Here is a 17,972-nt window from a genome sequence, read left to right on the forward strand (position 1 = left end):
AGGGTGCCCCATGGTGTAGTATGTTACCATATAGAAAAACGAGTGCAGAAAACCTCACAATTGGATGATCACTTATCAGCGGGGAACGCCGGAACACTTCCGCGTTCCACGGTCCAAGCTCCCCTAACCGGAAGTGACGTTGACGCTGGAAAAACTCCGCCCTACGCGTTTTGTTACATAGACGTCATCTGAAGCGGCGCCCTTTGTTTGTTCTTTGAGCCTACTAGACCCGGCGGACTTCCTGGAGGGGAACCATAGCCCACCCAGCTACGGACATCCAGGACGCCCAGGACTCGAGCAAATAAACCAACCAAGACTAATATGCTTAAGCCAGCACCCCTGTTGAAAGGGGAATTCAGAGGAGTGAGTGCAATACCTAGTGGGGGGCCACGGGTATAGGCACTACAAGCACCCGCACTGAACCCGGTTAATCATCACCGGCAGCAACTGGTATTTCACTGCTTGACACACAGCACTGGGAGTGATCTCCCCATTATTATTTTTAACACTTTATGAGAATATTATTTGATTAGCACCTTCAATACTGTTACTATACCCCCAGGGTAGGGGGCATCACTGAACACACCGGTGGTAGATCTATATATATCTACTCCACAGTGAGCACATTTATTGGGCAAATAAAGTTTTAAATAGCACATTATTGAGCACTATTATTTATTCCGTTATTAGCTACATAGCCGCACTTGCACTAACACTCAGCACTCTGTAAGGGTATTTTTATATACCCAGCAAGAATTCCACTGGGCACGGTGCACTTTCATAAATTAATTTATTTTATTTTATGGTATTATGATTATTGATTGATGTTATCACCTTTGATTGTTTTGGAATTATGTTGGATTATTAATTTAGTCCACACTTCTAAATACACTGCACAATTTGGCACCACATTCCCCATTTCCCTTGAGCAGGTAGCGCCATATACCAACATTGGTTTTTATTTTTGTACTCACTTTTGTTGACAGCGGTTTAGACATTAATGGCTGTGTGTTGAGTTATTTTGATGGGACAGCAAATTTAGGGCCCTTTCACACGGGCATTCCGCATGTCCTCAAACCATCCTATTTTTTTGCGGATGATATACGGACATAATGTATGTCAATGGCATTGTGGAGGTCAGCGGATGACCATCCGCTGACATCCAATTTTCATCCTTTCAGTTCTGTTCCGTTTTTTGGAACAGAACAGAACCCTATTTTTGTTCCGTTTAAAAAACGGAACGGATGCAAAATCGGATGTCAGCGGTGTCATCCGCTGACATCCGCAATGCCCATAGACATACATTATGTCCGTATATCGTCCGCAAACAGATGGGATGATATGCGGACATACGGAGCGGATGACACAAGTGTCATCCGCTCCGTGAAAAAAAAAATAATAAGTGCCGGAGCGGATCGCAATGTGGTCCGCTCCGTGTGAAAGAGCCCTAATACAAGCTGTACACTCACTACTTTACATTGTAGCAAAATGTAATTTCTTCAGTGTTGTCACATGAAAAGATATAATTAAAATATTTACAAAAATGTAAGGGGTGTACTCACTTTTGTGAGATACTGTATACTTATTTGTTTTTTTTGTTTTTTTACCAAAGATATTTAGCAGTATAACTTTTGGCCAAAATTTACAACATTTTTTGTCTTTTTTCATTTATAGCACAAAAAAGAAAAAACCCAGTGATGATTAAATACCATCAAAAGAAAGCTCTATTTGTGTGAAAAAAGGGATGAAAGTTTTAATTGGGTACAGTGTTGCATGACTGAGTAATTGTCATTCAAAATGTGAGAGCCCCGAAAGCTGAAAATTGGCGTGGTTAGGAAGGGGGTTTAAGTGCCCAGTGGGTAAGTGGTTAATGTGCCTAAAGTTCTGTATCAGCAAAACATTTGATAACGCTGACAGCCCATTGAGACTGGCGTGACACGACTTTGTGGGACGACCTGTGAAGTCACATGTGACACAAGGGGCGTGGTCTCCCGATGACGTCATCTGGCGGCCACACCCCTAATGGCTATATAATAAGCTGCAGAGACCAGAGGCCGGCATAATCGCTGGAGACGTCGTCGGAGGAGGACCGGAGGAAGAAGGAGAGCCGACAGCCGACAGCACAAGAGCAGAAGAGCGGAGAGGAGAAGACAAGAAGAGAGGACATCAGAAGGGCGGACAGCAAAAGAGCAGAAGACCCCACGGAGAGAAGACAGCAGAAGACCCCCGGAGAGGAGAGGAGAGGACAGCAGAAGGGCGGACAGCAAAAGAGCAGAAGACCCCACGGAGAGAAGACAGCAGAAGACCCCCGGAGAGGAGAAGACAAGAAGAGAGGACAGCAGAAGGGCGGACAGCAAAAGAGCAGAAGACCCCCGGAGAGGAGAAGACCCCGAAGAGCCGGATGAAGATTTTTAATAAACTTTCCAAAACGTCTCCTGTCATTATTTACATACACTATCTTTTATGGGATGAATGGGTAGGGGTACAGTGTACCCCAATACCCATTCACACAGGGAGGGGGTCCGGGATCTGGGGGGCCCCCTTGTTAAAGGGGGCTTCCAGATTCCGATCAGCCCCCTGCCCGCAGACCCCCACAACCACCGGCAGGGGTTGTGGGGATGAGGCCCTTGTCCTCATCAACATGGGGGCAGGGTGCTTTGAGGTGGGGGGTGCAGAGCTCCCCCTGCCCCAAAGCACCAACACCCCCCCATGTTGAGGGCATGTGGCCTGGTGTGGTCCAGGGGGGGTGGGGACGCTCGCTCGTCCCCTCCCCTTTCCTGGCCTGCCGGGCTGCATGCTCGGATAAGGGTCTGGTATGGATTTTGGGGGGGACCCCACGCCGTTTTTTCGGCGTGGGGCTACCCTCAAATTCCATGCCGGACCCGAAGGGCCTGGTTTGGAACCTGGGGGGGAACCCCACGCAATTTTTTTCCCATTTTTGGGTGGAGTTCCCCCTCAAGATTCTCACAGTGCAGGTCGCGCCGCAAGTCGGATCATCCTGATCTGACTTGCGGTGCGCCTTCCATTCAAATCAATAGGCTCCCATAGGGAACCATTGATTTTGAATGGAGGCAGAAAAACGCTGCTAAAAGCAACGTGGCCAAACGTGCAATAACGCAAATGGAAAAAGCTACTGAAAGCACGTTTAACAGCTGCTTTTTCCCGGCGTCAGAAATAGCTTTGCAGGACGTTTTTTCTAACGTCCCGTGTACATGGAGCCTTAGTGTCATGCTGGTCATAGCAACATCTAGAAGGAGAAAATAGTATATCGCTTATTACAAAAAAAAAAAACACATACTGGCCCAATCAGGGCTTCAGTACTGTGCTGTCAATCAACAGATGTAATGAAAATGAGACCACACAGTATTGAACTAATCTCTTCACTCTATTCTGACTTGTTTACTGAATTTCTTTCCTTGCTGTACCTGCTGTGATCATAAAATCTGGATTTCTCACCTTCCACCAATCCTCACTAGAGTCATCCATCACCATAACTCTGTCACCAGACCTGTAGGTAAGAAGGAACAAGAGAAAAATTGAAGGAGCAAGGAATGGAGGAGGACAGGGGTGCTGTGGAGATAGAAGGTTGAGGCACAGAGATAGAGCACAGTTGTGAAACAAAAAAAGATAATAATAATAATAATACAGAATGAAAAATACATATTTTCAGTTAGTGAATGATAGGGTAAAAAAAAAAAAAAAACAACAAAAAGCTAAAGATGTCCTCCATGTTTTTCTCACCTTTTCTGACACAGAATTATGCCGTACAGTATGTTGGTTATTTATACAAAGCAATATTCCTAATTAAGGTTATACTGTACAAAAAGAGAAGGATATAGAGCAGAAAGATACGTGGATAGGATACAAACAAACAATGTGAATGTTTCTCAGCAAAAAACACTATATCAGCATATAAATATAATTAACAATAAATAAATTGTTCAAATATAGGACTGTGAAATATGCATGTAGTAAATTACATCTGTATTTTTTTAATGCATAGAAATAGAAAAGTATAAGGTTCTATGCACCCTGTTGCTGTTAAACTCGCGTTTTTGTGACTGGGTGTTTTTTTTTTCTGCTCTTAACCACTTAAGCCGCGGAAGATTTTACCCCCTTCCTGACCAGGACCTATTTTGCGATTCGGCACTGCGTGATTTTAACGGACAATTGCGCGGTCGTGCGACGCTGTACCTAAACTAATTTGACGTCCTTTTTTTCCCACAAACAGAGCTTTCTTTTGGTGGTATGTGATCACCTGTGCGATTTTTTGATCATGCGCTATAAACAAAAAAAGCGAAATTTTGCAAAAATAACAATATTTTTCACATTTTTTTTATTTAAAATTCCCCCCCAAAAAAATGTAAAAATCTAAATTTTTTAACATTTTAGGTTTTCTGCTACATATGTTTGGTAAAAAAAAAATTGCAAAAAGCGTATTTTGATTGGTTTGCGCAAAAGTTATTGCGTTTACTAACTAAGGGAAAGATTTTTGTCATTTTTATTGTTTTTTTTTTTTTTCAACGAGTAATGGCGGCGATCTGCGATTTATTTTGCGGGACTTCGACATTGCGGCGGACAGATCGGACCCTTGACTGACATTTTTTACACTTTTGGGTGTACCAGTGACATTACTACAGTAATCAGTGCTATACATATGCACTGTTACTGTAAAAATGACACTGGCAGGGAAGGGGTGAACTTTATTGGAGAGGGAGGGGTTAAGTGTGTCCCTAGGGGCATGCTTCTAACTGTGATTGGATGTGGCTGTGTGTGTAACAGCAGAGATCAATGGTCCTACATAGCAGGACCGTATGATCTGTGCTGTTACACAGGGGAGAATGACAGGCGGCTTTGTTTACATTAGCCGTCTGCCTTTCTCCCTCTGTATCCGTTGATCGCGAGTGACCAGCGGACATCGGGTCCGCCGGTCACACGTGCGGGCTGCTTAGGGAACGAGTGGGGGCGGGAGCGCGTCTCCGGCAGCGCGCGCTCGCCCCCTATTGGCTCCCAGGCTAGTGACGTAACGGTACGTCACTTTGCCTGTGAGGGGCTGACCAAGTCGGCCTATCCTGTCTATGACAGGTACATGAATTGGGCCAAGACACCAGCACATTTGGTTCTGGGCCCACGACAGAATTCTAAAGAGTGATACCTCTTACGAATTCCCCTTTCTGTCTATATGAGTGCTATCCTTTAGTAGATAAGGGTGTTCACTGTCAGAATACAGTAGTCCACCAGCAAGAGATTTGTCCATTTCCATTGTTTAACCACTTTAGACCTGGAATGTTTTACCCCCCCTTAATGACCAGGCCATTTTTTGTGATTCGGCACTGCGTTACCCTAACCACTTGCCGACCACCGCAAGTACATATACTGCGGCGGTCAGCCCCGTGCAGGCAAAGTGACGTATGGGTATGTCACTCGCCTGCGAGCCAATAGGGGGCAAGCGCGCGCCGCCGGAGGCGCGCTCCCGCCCACGCTCGTTCACTGTGATCCCCGCGCATGTGACCGGCGGACCCGATGTCCGCTGGTCACTCACGAACGTCCGTTACAGTGTATAGCACTGATTACTGTAGTAATGTCACTGGTACCTCCAAAAGTGTCAAAAATGTCAGTCAAGGGTCCGATCTGGATGTCGCAGTCACGCAAAAAAATCGCAGATCGCCGCCATTACTTGTTAAAAAAAAAAATATAAAACAACAAAAATGACAAAAATCTTTCCCTTAGTTAGTAAACGCAATAACTTTTGCGCAAACCAATCAAAATACGCTTATTGCAATTTTTTTTTTACCAAGCATATGTAGCAGAAAACAAATTGGCCTAAAATGTAAAAAAAAATTTGATTTTTACATTTTTTTTTTTGGGGAATTTCATATAAAAAAATGTGAAAAATATTGTTATTTTTGCAAAATTGTCGCTCTTTTTTTGTTTATAGCGCATGATCAAAAAATCGCACAGGTGATCAAATACCACCAAAAGAAAGCTCTGTTTGTGGTAGAAAAGGACGTCAAATTCGTTTAGGTACAGCGTCGCACGACCGCGCAATTGTCCATTAAAGTCACGCAGTGCCAAATGGCAAAATAGGGCCTGGTCAGGAAGGGGGTAAAATCTTCCGGGGCTTAAGTGGTTAACGGAAAATTGCAGGTCATACGAAGCTGTACCCAAATACAATTAATGTCCTTTTTTTATTACAAATAGAACTTTCTTTTGGTGGTATTTGATCACCTCTGCGGTTTTTAGATTTTGTGCTATAAACAAAAAAATAGCAACAATTTTGAAAAAAAAAAAATGCCATACTTTTTACTTTCTGCTATAAAACATTCCCAATAAAAACATTTAAAATTTTTTTTTTTTATCAGTTTAGGCCAATTTGTATTCTGCATCATATTTTTGGTAAAAAAAATCCCAAAAAGCGTATTTTAATTGGTTTGCGCAAAAGTTATAGCGTTTACAAACTACGGGATAGATTTTTGGACTTTTTATTTATTTTTATTTTTTATTAGTAATGGTGGTGATCTGTGATTTTTAGCGGGACTGCGACATTGCGGCGGACAGATCAGACCCCTAACTGACATTTTTGACACTTTTTGGGGACCAGTGACACTAATACAGTAATCAGTGCTCCTCCTGCGGCCTACCTCCCGCTGTGTCTAAACACGGCGGGAGCGCAGCTCCAGTGGCACGTGCGCGCCGCCAAAACCACCTGCACTCCAGTTACGTAGTACTACGTGACTGGATGCAGCCGAGCCGCCCTGCCGCAGTGATATTATGGCGGGCGGTCGGCAAGTGGTTAATGTGGATGGAGGAATCTTATATTTGTTCAGCCTTCATCTTTACGTCTATAGCTAAATTTAGATCTTTAGACGTATGGCTAGATTAAAACTGAACTCCAGGAGTAATCTACATTGCATACTTGGCAAACATGAAAAAACTGCGCTAAAAAATCTATGTGATCTTTAAAAGCAGCAACTCTGCTGTGAGATATACACAGTACTCAACTAACAATCATACAGGGCTCAAAAAAAATAAAAGAACACTTTTAACCACTTAAGCCCCAGAGGATTTGGCTGCAAAAAGACCAGGGGGTATTTTGCGATTCGGCACTGCGTGACTTTAACGGACCATTGCGCGGGTCGTTCGACGCTGTACCTACACTAATTTGACATCCTTTTTTTCCCACAAACAGAACTTTCTTTTGGTGGTATTTGATCACCTGTGCGATTTTTTGATCATGCGCTATAAACAAGAAAAGTGCGTCAATTTTGCAAAAATAACAATATTTTTCACATTTTTTTATATGAAATTCCCCCCCCCAAAAAATGTAAAAATCAAAATTTTTTAACATTTTTTAACATTTTCGGCCAATTTGTTTTATGCTACATATGTTTGGTAAAAAAAATAGCAAAAAGCATATTTTGATTGGTTTGCGCAAAAGTTATCGCATTTACTAACAAAGGGAAAGATTTTTGTCATTTTTGTTGTTTTTTTTTTAACGCGTAATGGCGGCGATATGATCGGACCCTTGACTGACATTTTTGACACTTTTGGGGTTACCAGTGACATTTCTACAGTAATCAGTGCTATATATATGCACTGTTACTGTAAAATTACACTGGCAGTGAAGGGGTTAACTTTATTTGAGAGGGAGGGGCTGTGTGTGTCCCTAGGGGCGTGCTTTCTACTGTGATTGGCTGTGGCTACTAGTGTAGGAACAGTGATCAACGGTCCTACATAGCAGAACCGTCTGATCACTGTTTCTACACAGGGGAGAATGACAGGCGGCTTGTTTACATCAGCCGCCAGACTTTCTCCCTCTGTACCGACGATTGGCGAGTGACCGGCGGACATTAGGCCCGCCGGTCACACGCATTAACTTCCCTGTGAATAAGCCGCAGTGGGCGCGCGCCTCCGCGGGCACGCGCTCGCCCGTTATTGGCTCACAAGGAAGTGACAGGCAAGTGACGTACCAGTACATCACTCTGCCTTGCCGGGGCTGACCGCCGCAGTATATAGTCGTGCGGCGGTCAGCAACCGGTTAATCAGAGTATAGCATCAAGTCAAGTAAACTCCTGGGATATTGATCTGGTCAGTTAAGTAGCAGATGGGGTTGTTAATTTGTTTCAGCTGCTTTGGTGTTAATAAAATTAACAACAGGTGCACTAGATGGGCAACAATGAGACAACCTCCAAAACAGGAATGGTTTTACAGGTGGAGGGCACTTGCATTTTTTTCTCTACTCTACTTTTCTGACAGTTTTTCACTAGTTTTGCATTTGGTCAGGGCCAGTATCACTACTGGTAGCATGAGGCGATGCATGGACCCTATAGCGGCAGTCTAACTCCTCGAGGATGACACATCAGTTCGTGCCATTGCCAGAAGGTTTGCTGTGTCTCCCAGCACAGTCTTAAAAGCATGGAGGACACCCCAGGACACCATCCATCATCTCATTAGGAGCATACCCTGACGTTGGACCAAGCACATGGATACAAGCACATGGGGGCAATACAAAATACTGAGCACCATTTTAAGTTGTTGCAATGAAATTTCAGCAAAATGGACTAGCCTGCTGCTTAATTTTTTTCACTTTGATTTTCGGGGTGTCTTTGAATTCAGCCCTCTGTAGGTTGATCATTTTTATTTCCATCAAACGATGTGGCATCCTTTCATTCCTAACACAATACCCAGCCCATATCAGTATACATATGCAGCATGATATTTTTCCCCATTGAGGTCTGATGTGTTTTCAAAGTGTTCCTTTAATTTTTTTGAGCAGCGTATATAGAACTGTGCTGCAAATTCTGTAAAAAATATTGAAAAATGTAATTAAATGAATCAAATACATAGTCCAAATTGCTGTGGAATATAACTATCCCTAACAAGCAATCATATATACAACTGCGCTGGACCACCGATGCCGGATTAGTAAAAACGAAAAAGATCTAATATTTAGTACAAATTATGATGAAGGTAGTCCTAGTGATATCCACACCATCCAACACCAAAAATAAAGTAAAGTGTGACCTCCACCATACAGAGTGCTTGCCAGCTTGCACAGACCTCCTATTATGGGAGGTCAGTGACAATTGTGGCTTATACCCAGCCAGGGCCTTTGTCTGGCCGGCTTGTGTTTTGCCAATGCAATTTTTAAAGTTTCTTTGATCTAAGTTTAACTTTTTAGTTAAAATAAAGTTTTAAGAAGTTTTTACACTATGGCAAGCTTTATATTTTTGGGGAGCATCTATGAGCGTGATATCCTGAGGGTGGACCCCCATGTCTTATGAGTTCTTTGGAGGACCTCAGCTGGGATTGAGCCATGATTTTCGCTGACATTCTGTAGTGGGAGGTCCGTGCATAGTTGGATTTGCCATCTTCATACCCCTTTAACCCTCCTTGATGGATAAAGGCCCTGGCTGGGTATAAGCCACAAGTGTTACTGACCACCTCCGTAAAAGGAGGTCCATGCAAGCTGGTAAGCCAGCACTCTTGTATAGTGGAGGTCACACCTTACTTTATTTTTTGTGTTGGATGGTGTGGATATCACTAGAGGGACCCCACATATTTGATTTATTTTGTTTTTACTATTCCAGCATCGGAGGTCCAGCACAGTTTTATATATGATTGCCTTTTAGGGGTTGTTATATTCCACAGCAGGACTTTCTTCTTTTTTCACAATTTGGACTACATATTTGATTCATTTAATTGCATTTTTTACAGAATTTTCAGCACAGCTCTATATATGATTGTCTATATTGCATACTTACATTGGTCCAGCTTGGTAATGTAAGTATGAATATCCTATACCTGATGGGCCACTGAGGAAGCAGAATATTCCTGTAGTAGTTAGTGATACTACATTAATTGTCTTAAAGAAGAAGTAAACCCTCCTCTACAACTTATACCTATAGGTAAGCCTATATTAAGGCTTACCTATAGGTACTGTAAATATCTCCTAAACATGCACCGTTTAGGAGATATTTACCTTACATGCAGCCACAGTGACGTCACTGGCGCATGCGCTCTGAAGGAATGGCTGCTGGTGCCGTTTCTTCAGAGCCCCGTGCCGTGACCGTCGGCTCCCGCGCGCGTGCGCGGGAGTGACGTCACCGCGGCTCCGGCCAATCAGATGGCCGAATGCCGCGATCCCGGAAGACGGGCGACTGAACATGTCGCCCGTCATACAGGTAAGCAGGCGGCACGGCAGGGGCTCGTTCTAAGGTAAGTATTTCATAATGAGCTAGTATGCGATGCATACTTACTGCCATTCATAGAATGCCTTGAATTTTTTTCAATGAATAAAAGGCTCTGATTGGACAAGGCAGTAATCGTAGAATTGGTTTACTTGTGTGTTTTTCACGCTATGGATGGTAACAATGTGTAGCTGCTGCCGCCACTTAAACTAACTACCGTGGTGGTGTCTAATAGGTACGTTTGCAAAAAGGAGTGGGTTTGGTGCTGCTCTATTCATACTTCTATAATGTTAGCCTAAGATTATCAAAAATCATAAGGAATAAGTCCTGCAAGCGACCCTGAGGCTCTAAATCGATCAGTTATTTGCCGCAGACACTCCACTTCTCATAATAGTGTGCTTAATTGAAATAAATATATAGTGTTGCGCAACACTATATATTTATATCAAAAACTGACCAATGCTACATAATATACAAAAACATAAAAAATCAGTTATACCATATATATATAAAGTGACCAAAATCATGCAAAGTGACCAGTGCTACCAATTAGGGATGATCGAACTTTTGAAAAGTTCGGTTCGACCAGAACACCTGAATTTCCCGAAAGTTCGGTTCGGATTCCAGAACCCCATTGAAATCAATGGGACCCGAACTTCGGTAATAAAAAAACACAATTTTGAAGCCCTAAAACCCAATAAATTCACCTAAAAATTGCCTAGGGTTCTGGGTCATGCCCCAGGGACTATTAATCACACAGAAAAAAGTTCTTAAAAATTGTCGTTTTTGATAGAGAGCCAATTATTGGAAAAATTATTGAAAAAAATGAGATTTCTTTGGATTTAGTGTCTGGGGGGTCTAAAAAGTGTACCTGTGAAGTTTCAGCTCTGTAGCATGTCCAGAACCAGAATTATAGCATGCCAAACCTTCAGAAATGACTTTTTTGCTTAACCGCGCCTTTCTTTTGCTCCTAATCAACTGCACAGCCAATGGGTATGATGGGGACATAATGCAGTGCACTGGGAACAAGATTAGAGTTTTTTTTGGAAAAAGGTGCTGTCTCTTTAAATGTGCATATAATTAACATGTGTATTTTCACAATGAGGGCTATATGTCAGGACCCAGACTTGAACCTGGGACCTCCAGTGTGTCTGTCAATGACTCTACATGCTGAGCCACCTGGAATGCTGGACAGCTCTTTGGACAAATCCTTGAATGACCCTGCTGTGAATCTTTATTGCCTTGAACTTTGAACCCTTTGAGCTCCTCCCATGAACTTCCTGTTATAAGCCATGTCTTTGCACTTTCTGGTTGCCAGAATATTGTGCCTTCAACAGCCGATATCTCGCTTGTCTCACCTGCTGCCATCCATATCTTTGCTACAATCCTTTATTGACACTTGGCTTGTTCCTCAACTACGCTTTTGCCTAATCCCGACCTGCAACTACTTGTTACCGACCTTTGGCTATTCCTAGACTACGCTTCTGCTTGATACTGACCTGCTATATCTGCTACTGGACCCTGGCTTGCTCACCTCCTGGTGGGGCGATCCTGAGGACCGCGACCTGATACTAACATGCAGCAAAATCCATCTCCACCATCAGGAGCACTGATGAACACCGATTAGTACTTAAATTCCGCACCTCAGGTGAGCCTGCGTCATCTGCCAGTGTGACCTGCCTGTGTTCCTATCCAGCTGGTTCCTGTGTAAGCTGCTATAGCTATTGGTCTTCGAGCCTGACTCCAGATCGTGACACTATTATTACCAAATGTTTTCAAGAAGTCAAAAGATGTATGTAGATGCACTTTATTTCATGTAAAATGGTGTTTGGTGCACTTTAACTTGAATTCTCACAAGAAACAGACATATATGCACGGATACACTGAGGGTTAGAGTTAGGGGTAGGGGCCACAATGTAGTGCAGAGTGAACAAGATTAGAGATGTTTTGGATGAATACTGTTGTCTATTGACTTTGAATAGAAGTAAAGAATGCTTAAAAATTGGGCCTTTGGTGGTGCCGACAATGCCTTGACACCATAACCCTATGAAAGTGCTGGTCATGAAGGCAATAATTGCCTTTGTAAGGAAAAAAATTGCAATGATATGCATCTGTGTGACAGGTGCACAAAAACTGTTGTTTGGGTGTTGGCGGAGCCATACCACTGTAAGCCCAAAGAGCTGGTGTTGAACAAGGGGTAAAAATTATGAAGGTGTGCACCTGTGGAACAGGTGCGCAAACATGGTATTTTTTGTTTAGCGTAGCCTCCCCACCATAAGCCCAAAGAGCTGGTGTTGAAGGAGGCCCAAAAATTATAAAGGTGTGCACCTGTGCAACAGGTGCGCAGACATGGTATTTTTTGTTTAGCATAACATCCCCACCGTAAGCCCAAAGAGTTGGTGTTGAAGGAGGCCAAAAAATTATAAAGGTGTGCACCTGTGGAACAGGTGCGCAAACATGGTATTTTTGGTATAACTAAAATGAGGTTCTGTGAACCTAAACAGAATGAGAGGAGGGTTTGAGGGTGGCACCATGGTCCAGGCTTAAACTGAGGCTCATCAGCCACATCGCAACGATAGACTAGTCTACAAGGTCTGCATCAGGTGTATCAAAGATGATATCCACGACTGATTCATTTTAATGAATGTCAAACGGTCGACTGAGTCGGTGGAGAGTCTCGTTCTATGGTCTGTGACGAATCCTCCTGCTGCGCTGAATGCCCACTCCGATAGGACACTGGAAGCAGGGCAGGCCAACAACTCCATGGCATACTGGGCCAGTGGTCTAATCTTAAGACCCAGTATGCCAGTGGATCGGCTTCGTCACATGAAAAGCCCTCTGTGTCACTTTGTGCCCTGACGTAATCGTCCACCATGTGATGCAGACGCTGTCGATGCGATGTGGCAGCTGAGAGGCCTGGGCGGTGAGGACTAAAAAAAGACCGAAAGGCATTCGTCAACCGCACGCCTTCTCCAACGCTCCTCTCGTGACCAGCAGTAGAGTCCATGGTAGGTTGTCCCCGCCCCTGCACCCTATGGGAGTCGGGGAACGTGTTCACCAGAATCCTCTTGAGACTGTCCTCAAGGGATTTGATCCTGTGGACTCTCTGGGTGGATGGGAAAAGCTCAGAGACTTTTAACTTGTACCGGTGGTCAAGTAGGGTGGCCAACCAATAGTGGTTAGTCTCTTTAATGGCCTTGTTTCTGGGGTCCTTTCGCAGGCTCTGAAGCATGATGTTTGCCATGCGTCGCAAATTAGCAAAGGCCTCAGAAGCTGACTCCTCGGGGTCACTCAAAACGACATTATCTTGAACGTGCTCCTCCTCCTCCCAGCCACGTACTACTCCAAAGTGTCCCGAGGGAGTCAAACTAGGCCTTGCAGATTGCTGCATGTCTTCCTCCTCCCCCTCCTCCTCAAAGCCTGCAAAAGTTCTCGGGGAATCGTCCTCCTCCTCCTCCTCCTCCTCTTCCACCCCTGGATCCTGCTCGGGCCTCTGGGAGCTAGGCATAATGGGGTCAGGATTCTCAGGATAAAGGGGGGCCTTGAGAGGCAAGGAAGTCCTCCTCTTCCTCCTGCTGCTCTGCCTCCAGTGCCCTGTCCATAATGCCACGCAGAGTGTGCTCCAACAAAAACAGTACCGGTAGGGTGTCACTGATGCATGCGCTGTCCCGGCTGACCATCCTTGTGGCTTCTTCAAATGACGAGAGGACAGCGCATGCATCCTTAATCAAAAGCCACTGCCGTGGCGAAAAGAAGCCCAGGCGCGCTGAGCCAGTGCTGGTGCCGTACTTGCAGAGATATTCATTGAGGGCCCTCTGCTGCGTGTACAGGCGCTGCAGCATAGCCAAGGTGGAGTTCCAGCGGGTGGGCATGTCACAGATGAGGCGGTGTACCAGCAGGTGAAACTCGCGCTGCACTTCGGCCAAACGTGCAGTGGCACTGTACGACCGCCTGAAGTGACTGCACACCCTTCTTGCCATCCTTAGCACATCCTGCATTCCTGGGTACGAGTTCAAAAACCGCTGTACCACGAGATTCAGGACATGCGCCAGGCATGGCACATGGGTCAACTTTCCCTGCCGAAGGGCGGCCAGGAGATTTGACCCATTATTGGTAACCACCATTCCTGGCTGCAGCTGGAGTGGTGTCAACCACCTCTGGGCCTGTGCCTGCAGAGCCTCAAGAATCTCAGGGGCAGTGTGCTGCCTGTCACCTAGACACACAAGCTGCAGCACTGAGTGACACCTTTTGGCCTGAGACATAGAATAGCCCTTTGAACGCTTACGTGGTACCTCATCATATTCAAAGGACCATGCTGCAGAGGAGGGCATGGAGGAGGATGAGGAGCAGGAAGGGGTAGAAGTGATCGATCTACCCGGATCAGCGACACCACCAGCTGTTTGCAGATGTGGGGGCAATACTGGCTGCAGCACCGAGCTATGGCTACAATCCCTTCCGCTGGCAAGCAGTGTCACCCAATGAGCAGTGACAGAAATGTACCATCCCTGCCCATGTTTGCTTGACCAAGTGTCAGCCGTCAGGTGTATCTTACAGCTGACTGACTTGGCCAGGGACGACACTACATTGCCTTCCACATGTTGGTATAGGGATGGCAGGGCCTTACGGGTAAAGTAATGCCGACTTGGCACCTGCCACTGTGGAACTGCACATTTTGCAAAGTCGCGGAAGGGAGCAGATTCTACCAGGTTAAATGGTAACCGTTGCAGAGCCAGTAGTTTTGCCAAACTACTGTTTAGACGCTGGGCATGTGGGTGGCGGGGAGTATACATTTTTTTTTCGTTCCAGCATGTGTGGAATCGAAATTTGGCGTCTAGATGTTACAGCTGGTGGTGTGCTGGAGGTAGATGCGACACTGCCTGCTATATCATCATCCCTGTCAGTGGAGACTGCCAACAGGTGACGAGTGACTATAGCAGGGACAGACTGATGTGCAGGTGGAGCACGAGGAGGACTAGGAGGCCGACTGACCGATCTTTGGCCCTTTTGTGGGTTCTTCAAATGCTCCTGCCAACGGGCCAAGTGGTGGGTTGTCAAATGCCTGTTTAGGCAGCTTGTACCCAGGTGGTTGACATTTTTGCCACGTTTTTTACCCTTATGACAAATCTTGCAGATCGCAACTGTTCGTTCTGCATGAGATGTCTCAAAAAAGGCCCAGCAAGAAGAGGTGTGTATAGTGGCCCGGGAGACAACAGGTGCGGCCTTAGATGGAGTGGGCCGTCTTCTCTCCCCTCTTGCTTGCTCTGCCTCCTCCTCCTCAACCTCAGACCCAACATCAGACTCCATAAAGGACTGAGCATCAGGCTGGAGTAGATGGCCGACACTGTGGTCAAACAGCTCAGCTGACTCCTCTGCCATGTCTGAAGTTGGGTCTAAGGGAGGACGTGAGGTGGACATGGACTCATCTCTATTTGTTCTGCCAACTGCAGAAGACTGACCACTTTTCTCTGCCTGGGTCACTGTAGTTGCAGATGATGCCAATGATGAGGGTTTGGTAATATAGTCCACAACCTCCTGTATGTACTGTGGACGTATAGCTTGGCCACTGCCGGAGAACAATCCAAATGGTGGCCTGGCTGAGGACTGACCACCACGTCCACCCCTGCCTCTAGACACCCTAGAAGCTGTGCCCCTTTCCGCAGCAGGGCCACGTATGCCTTTTCTTGGTCTACCTGGCATATTTGTCACTGAGGCGTTGGCAACTCTGTGCGGTGAAAAACGCACACTGCTTTGCGACCCACAGTTGTCGCTGAATACAGCACAGCAGATGCGTGTCACGCACAGTAGCAAAGCCTTTTGCACAGTGGACCTAACGCTTTCAAGAACAGGCGTTAAGTTGTCACTGAGGCAATGTATTTTGCTGACTAGCAAGCACGTATACCTGCTGTAGATATATCAGCAGTGCAACGTGCTCACTGCACAGAACCCTGACACTTTCACTTTCCCTACAGAAACTAGATTGTTGAATCTAACTACTGTGGTATAAAGTACCCTAACTACACTAGATATCCCTTTCCTCACACTAAAAGAACAGCGCCATACAGCAGAAGACTGACACTGTCCCTTTTAAATTTTTTTTTTTTTCCTAACTAAAACAAACAGCACAATCGCTGTATTTCTAACTACACTGACTGGCTGTAAGCTGAATGCAATTCTGCTATATGGAGCTTTAGAAGCACTCGTCTATGCAGCAAACGTAGTGTAACATAGCAGGTGTAAGAGAAATGCTTCCACTCTCTTCAACAGACTCTGTATCACTGTGCTAGGGGTTAGGCGGGGCTAACTTATATACTGTGGGGCGTATTCACTCCTGATTGGCCTCTGGTCCCCGTAGTCACTCCAATCACGTTCCTAGCAGACTCCTGCCCCCTCATTGGCTTTTGCTGACGTTTCTGGGCCAATCACGGGCTTTTAAAGCCCACTTCCTGTCCCATTGCATTTTGGGCGGTTCTGGTGACCGAATTCCGAACTTTACCGCAAAAAGTTCGGAATTCGGCCGAATTTCAAACCCCCCAATGTTCGGGTCGAACCGTTGGTCGACTCGAACCGTTCGATCATCCCTACTACCAATCATAAGACCTTATGTGATAAAAAATAGTCCATCCATTATTCCAATGCTCAAGCCTTCATATATCAACACTGCAAGTTCTTCTAATAGTGCTGCTATAAGGGGCAGGAACTGGTGATGTTGAAGCAGGAGAGAGTTCCTCAGAAGCATGCAAAGTGCCCGGTGTCTCCACACATGCCCCCCTCTTGTTGCCTCACTCACAAGAAATATCTCCCCTCAGAGGGGGTATCCAGCATCTACAGCTCCACCTGGCTGTATGTAGATATCCAGGGCCAATCCTAGGGTATTCCTCCTTAGTGTTACTTCCTCTCCCCAGCAGTTTCAAACATGCATGTAAATGTCAAAGACAAACTCCATAGCGTAATTGCACTTACATTCGTGTAAAATCATTCATTATGATATGAACCAGGAAGTCCAGGACGCAATGCACTCTAGGACCCAGAAACCGGAAGTGATGCAATGACGCTGTATCTCACCCCACTTTGTCCAATTGGAGAACAACTTGTAGTCGTTGAATAAAATAAAAGTGATTCTCTGCTTCCCCAGTGGCCCATCAGGTATGAGATGTGCATACCTACATTGTGCCAAGTTGAACCAATTTAAGGCAGCCAATACATTATTTGATTTTCTTACCTTCCACCATGGGTGATAGACAAGAAACTGACTTGATTCCCCCATTAAACATTCAGTGTTGAGTGTTGATGGGGGAATGTCTCCCGCAGCACTACTGTGTTCTGTCAGCGGGGCAGCGGAGAGACGGGAGCATTCCCGGCCAGCAAAACACAATGATTACTGCTAGCGGCTATAGCCAATGGCAGAAATCACATGCCAAAAGACCAACAGGTTGGTTGCACCCAAGTCAACCGATGGATAGACTTGTGTAAAATCAGCCTGCCCATACATGCCCAGCAGGGACCAGCAACATTTCAAACCATTTATGGCTGGGTTTAGTATGCAATTCAAATAATGCCATATATTCAGCTTCAAGGATGCAGAAATATCTGTACTATTGATAACATCTGTAACTATTAATTATACAAATTTGTTTAGAATGGTCAGTCTTTCCATTTCATTCAGTGTCAGTTTTATTTCTGAATGGCACTAGCTACAGGTAAGCCAGTACAATATGGATTGCTACAAAGCAGCAAGATGTTGATGAGCTGAAGTATTCATTAGGATGAAAGATCATTTGAGGA

The 17,972-nt window shown here is 45.2% G+C and overlaps 1 protein-coding gene across 2 annotated transcripts in view; it reads right to left on the minus strand.

Moving 5' to 3' along the window:
* The window catches only part of STAC2 (SH3 and cysteine rich domain 2), a 301,427-nt gene that overhangs the window by 84,841 nt on the left and 198,614 nt on the right, over window positions 1-17,972 (minus strand). For both annotated transcript variants that reach the window (XM_082273001.1, XM_082273000.1), the window contains one exon: window positions 3,457-3,508. In XM_082273001.1, the coding sequence (XP_082129127.1) occupies window positions 3,457-3,508 (52 nt within the window). The remainder of the gene's footprint in view (window positions 1-3,456; window positions 3,509-17,972) is intronic.

Source organism: Pelophylax lessonae (assembly GCF_965119305.1).
Source record: "Pelophylax lessonae genome assembly, chromosome: 11".
Taxonomy (NCBI): Eukaryota; Metazoa; Chordata; class Amphibia; order Anura; family Ranidae; genus Pelophylax; species Pelophylax lessonae.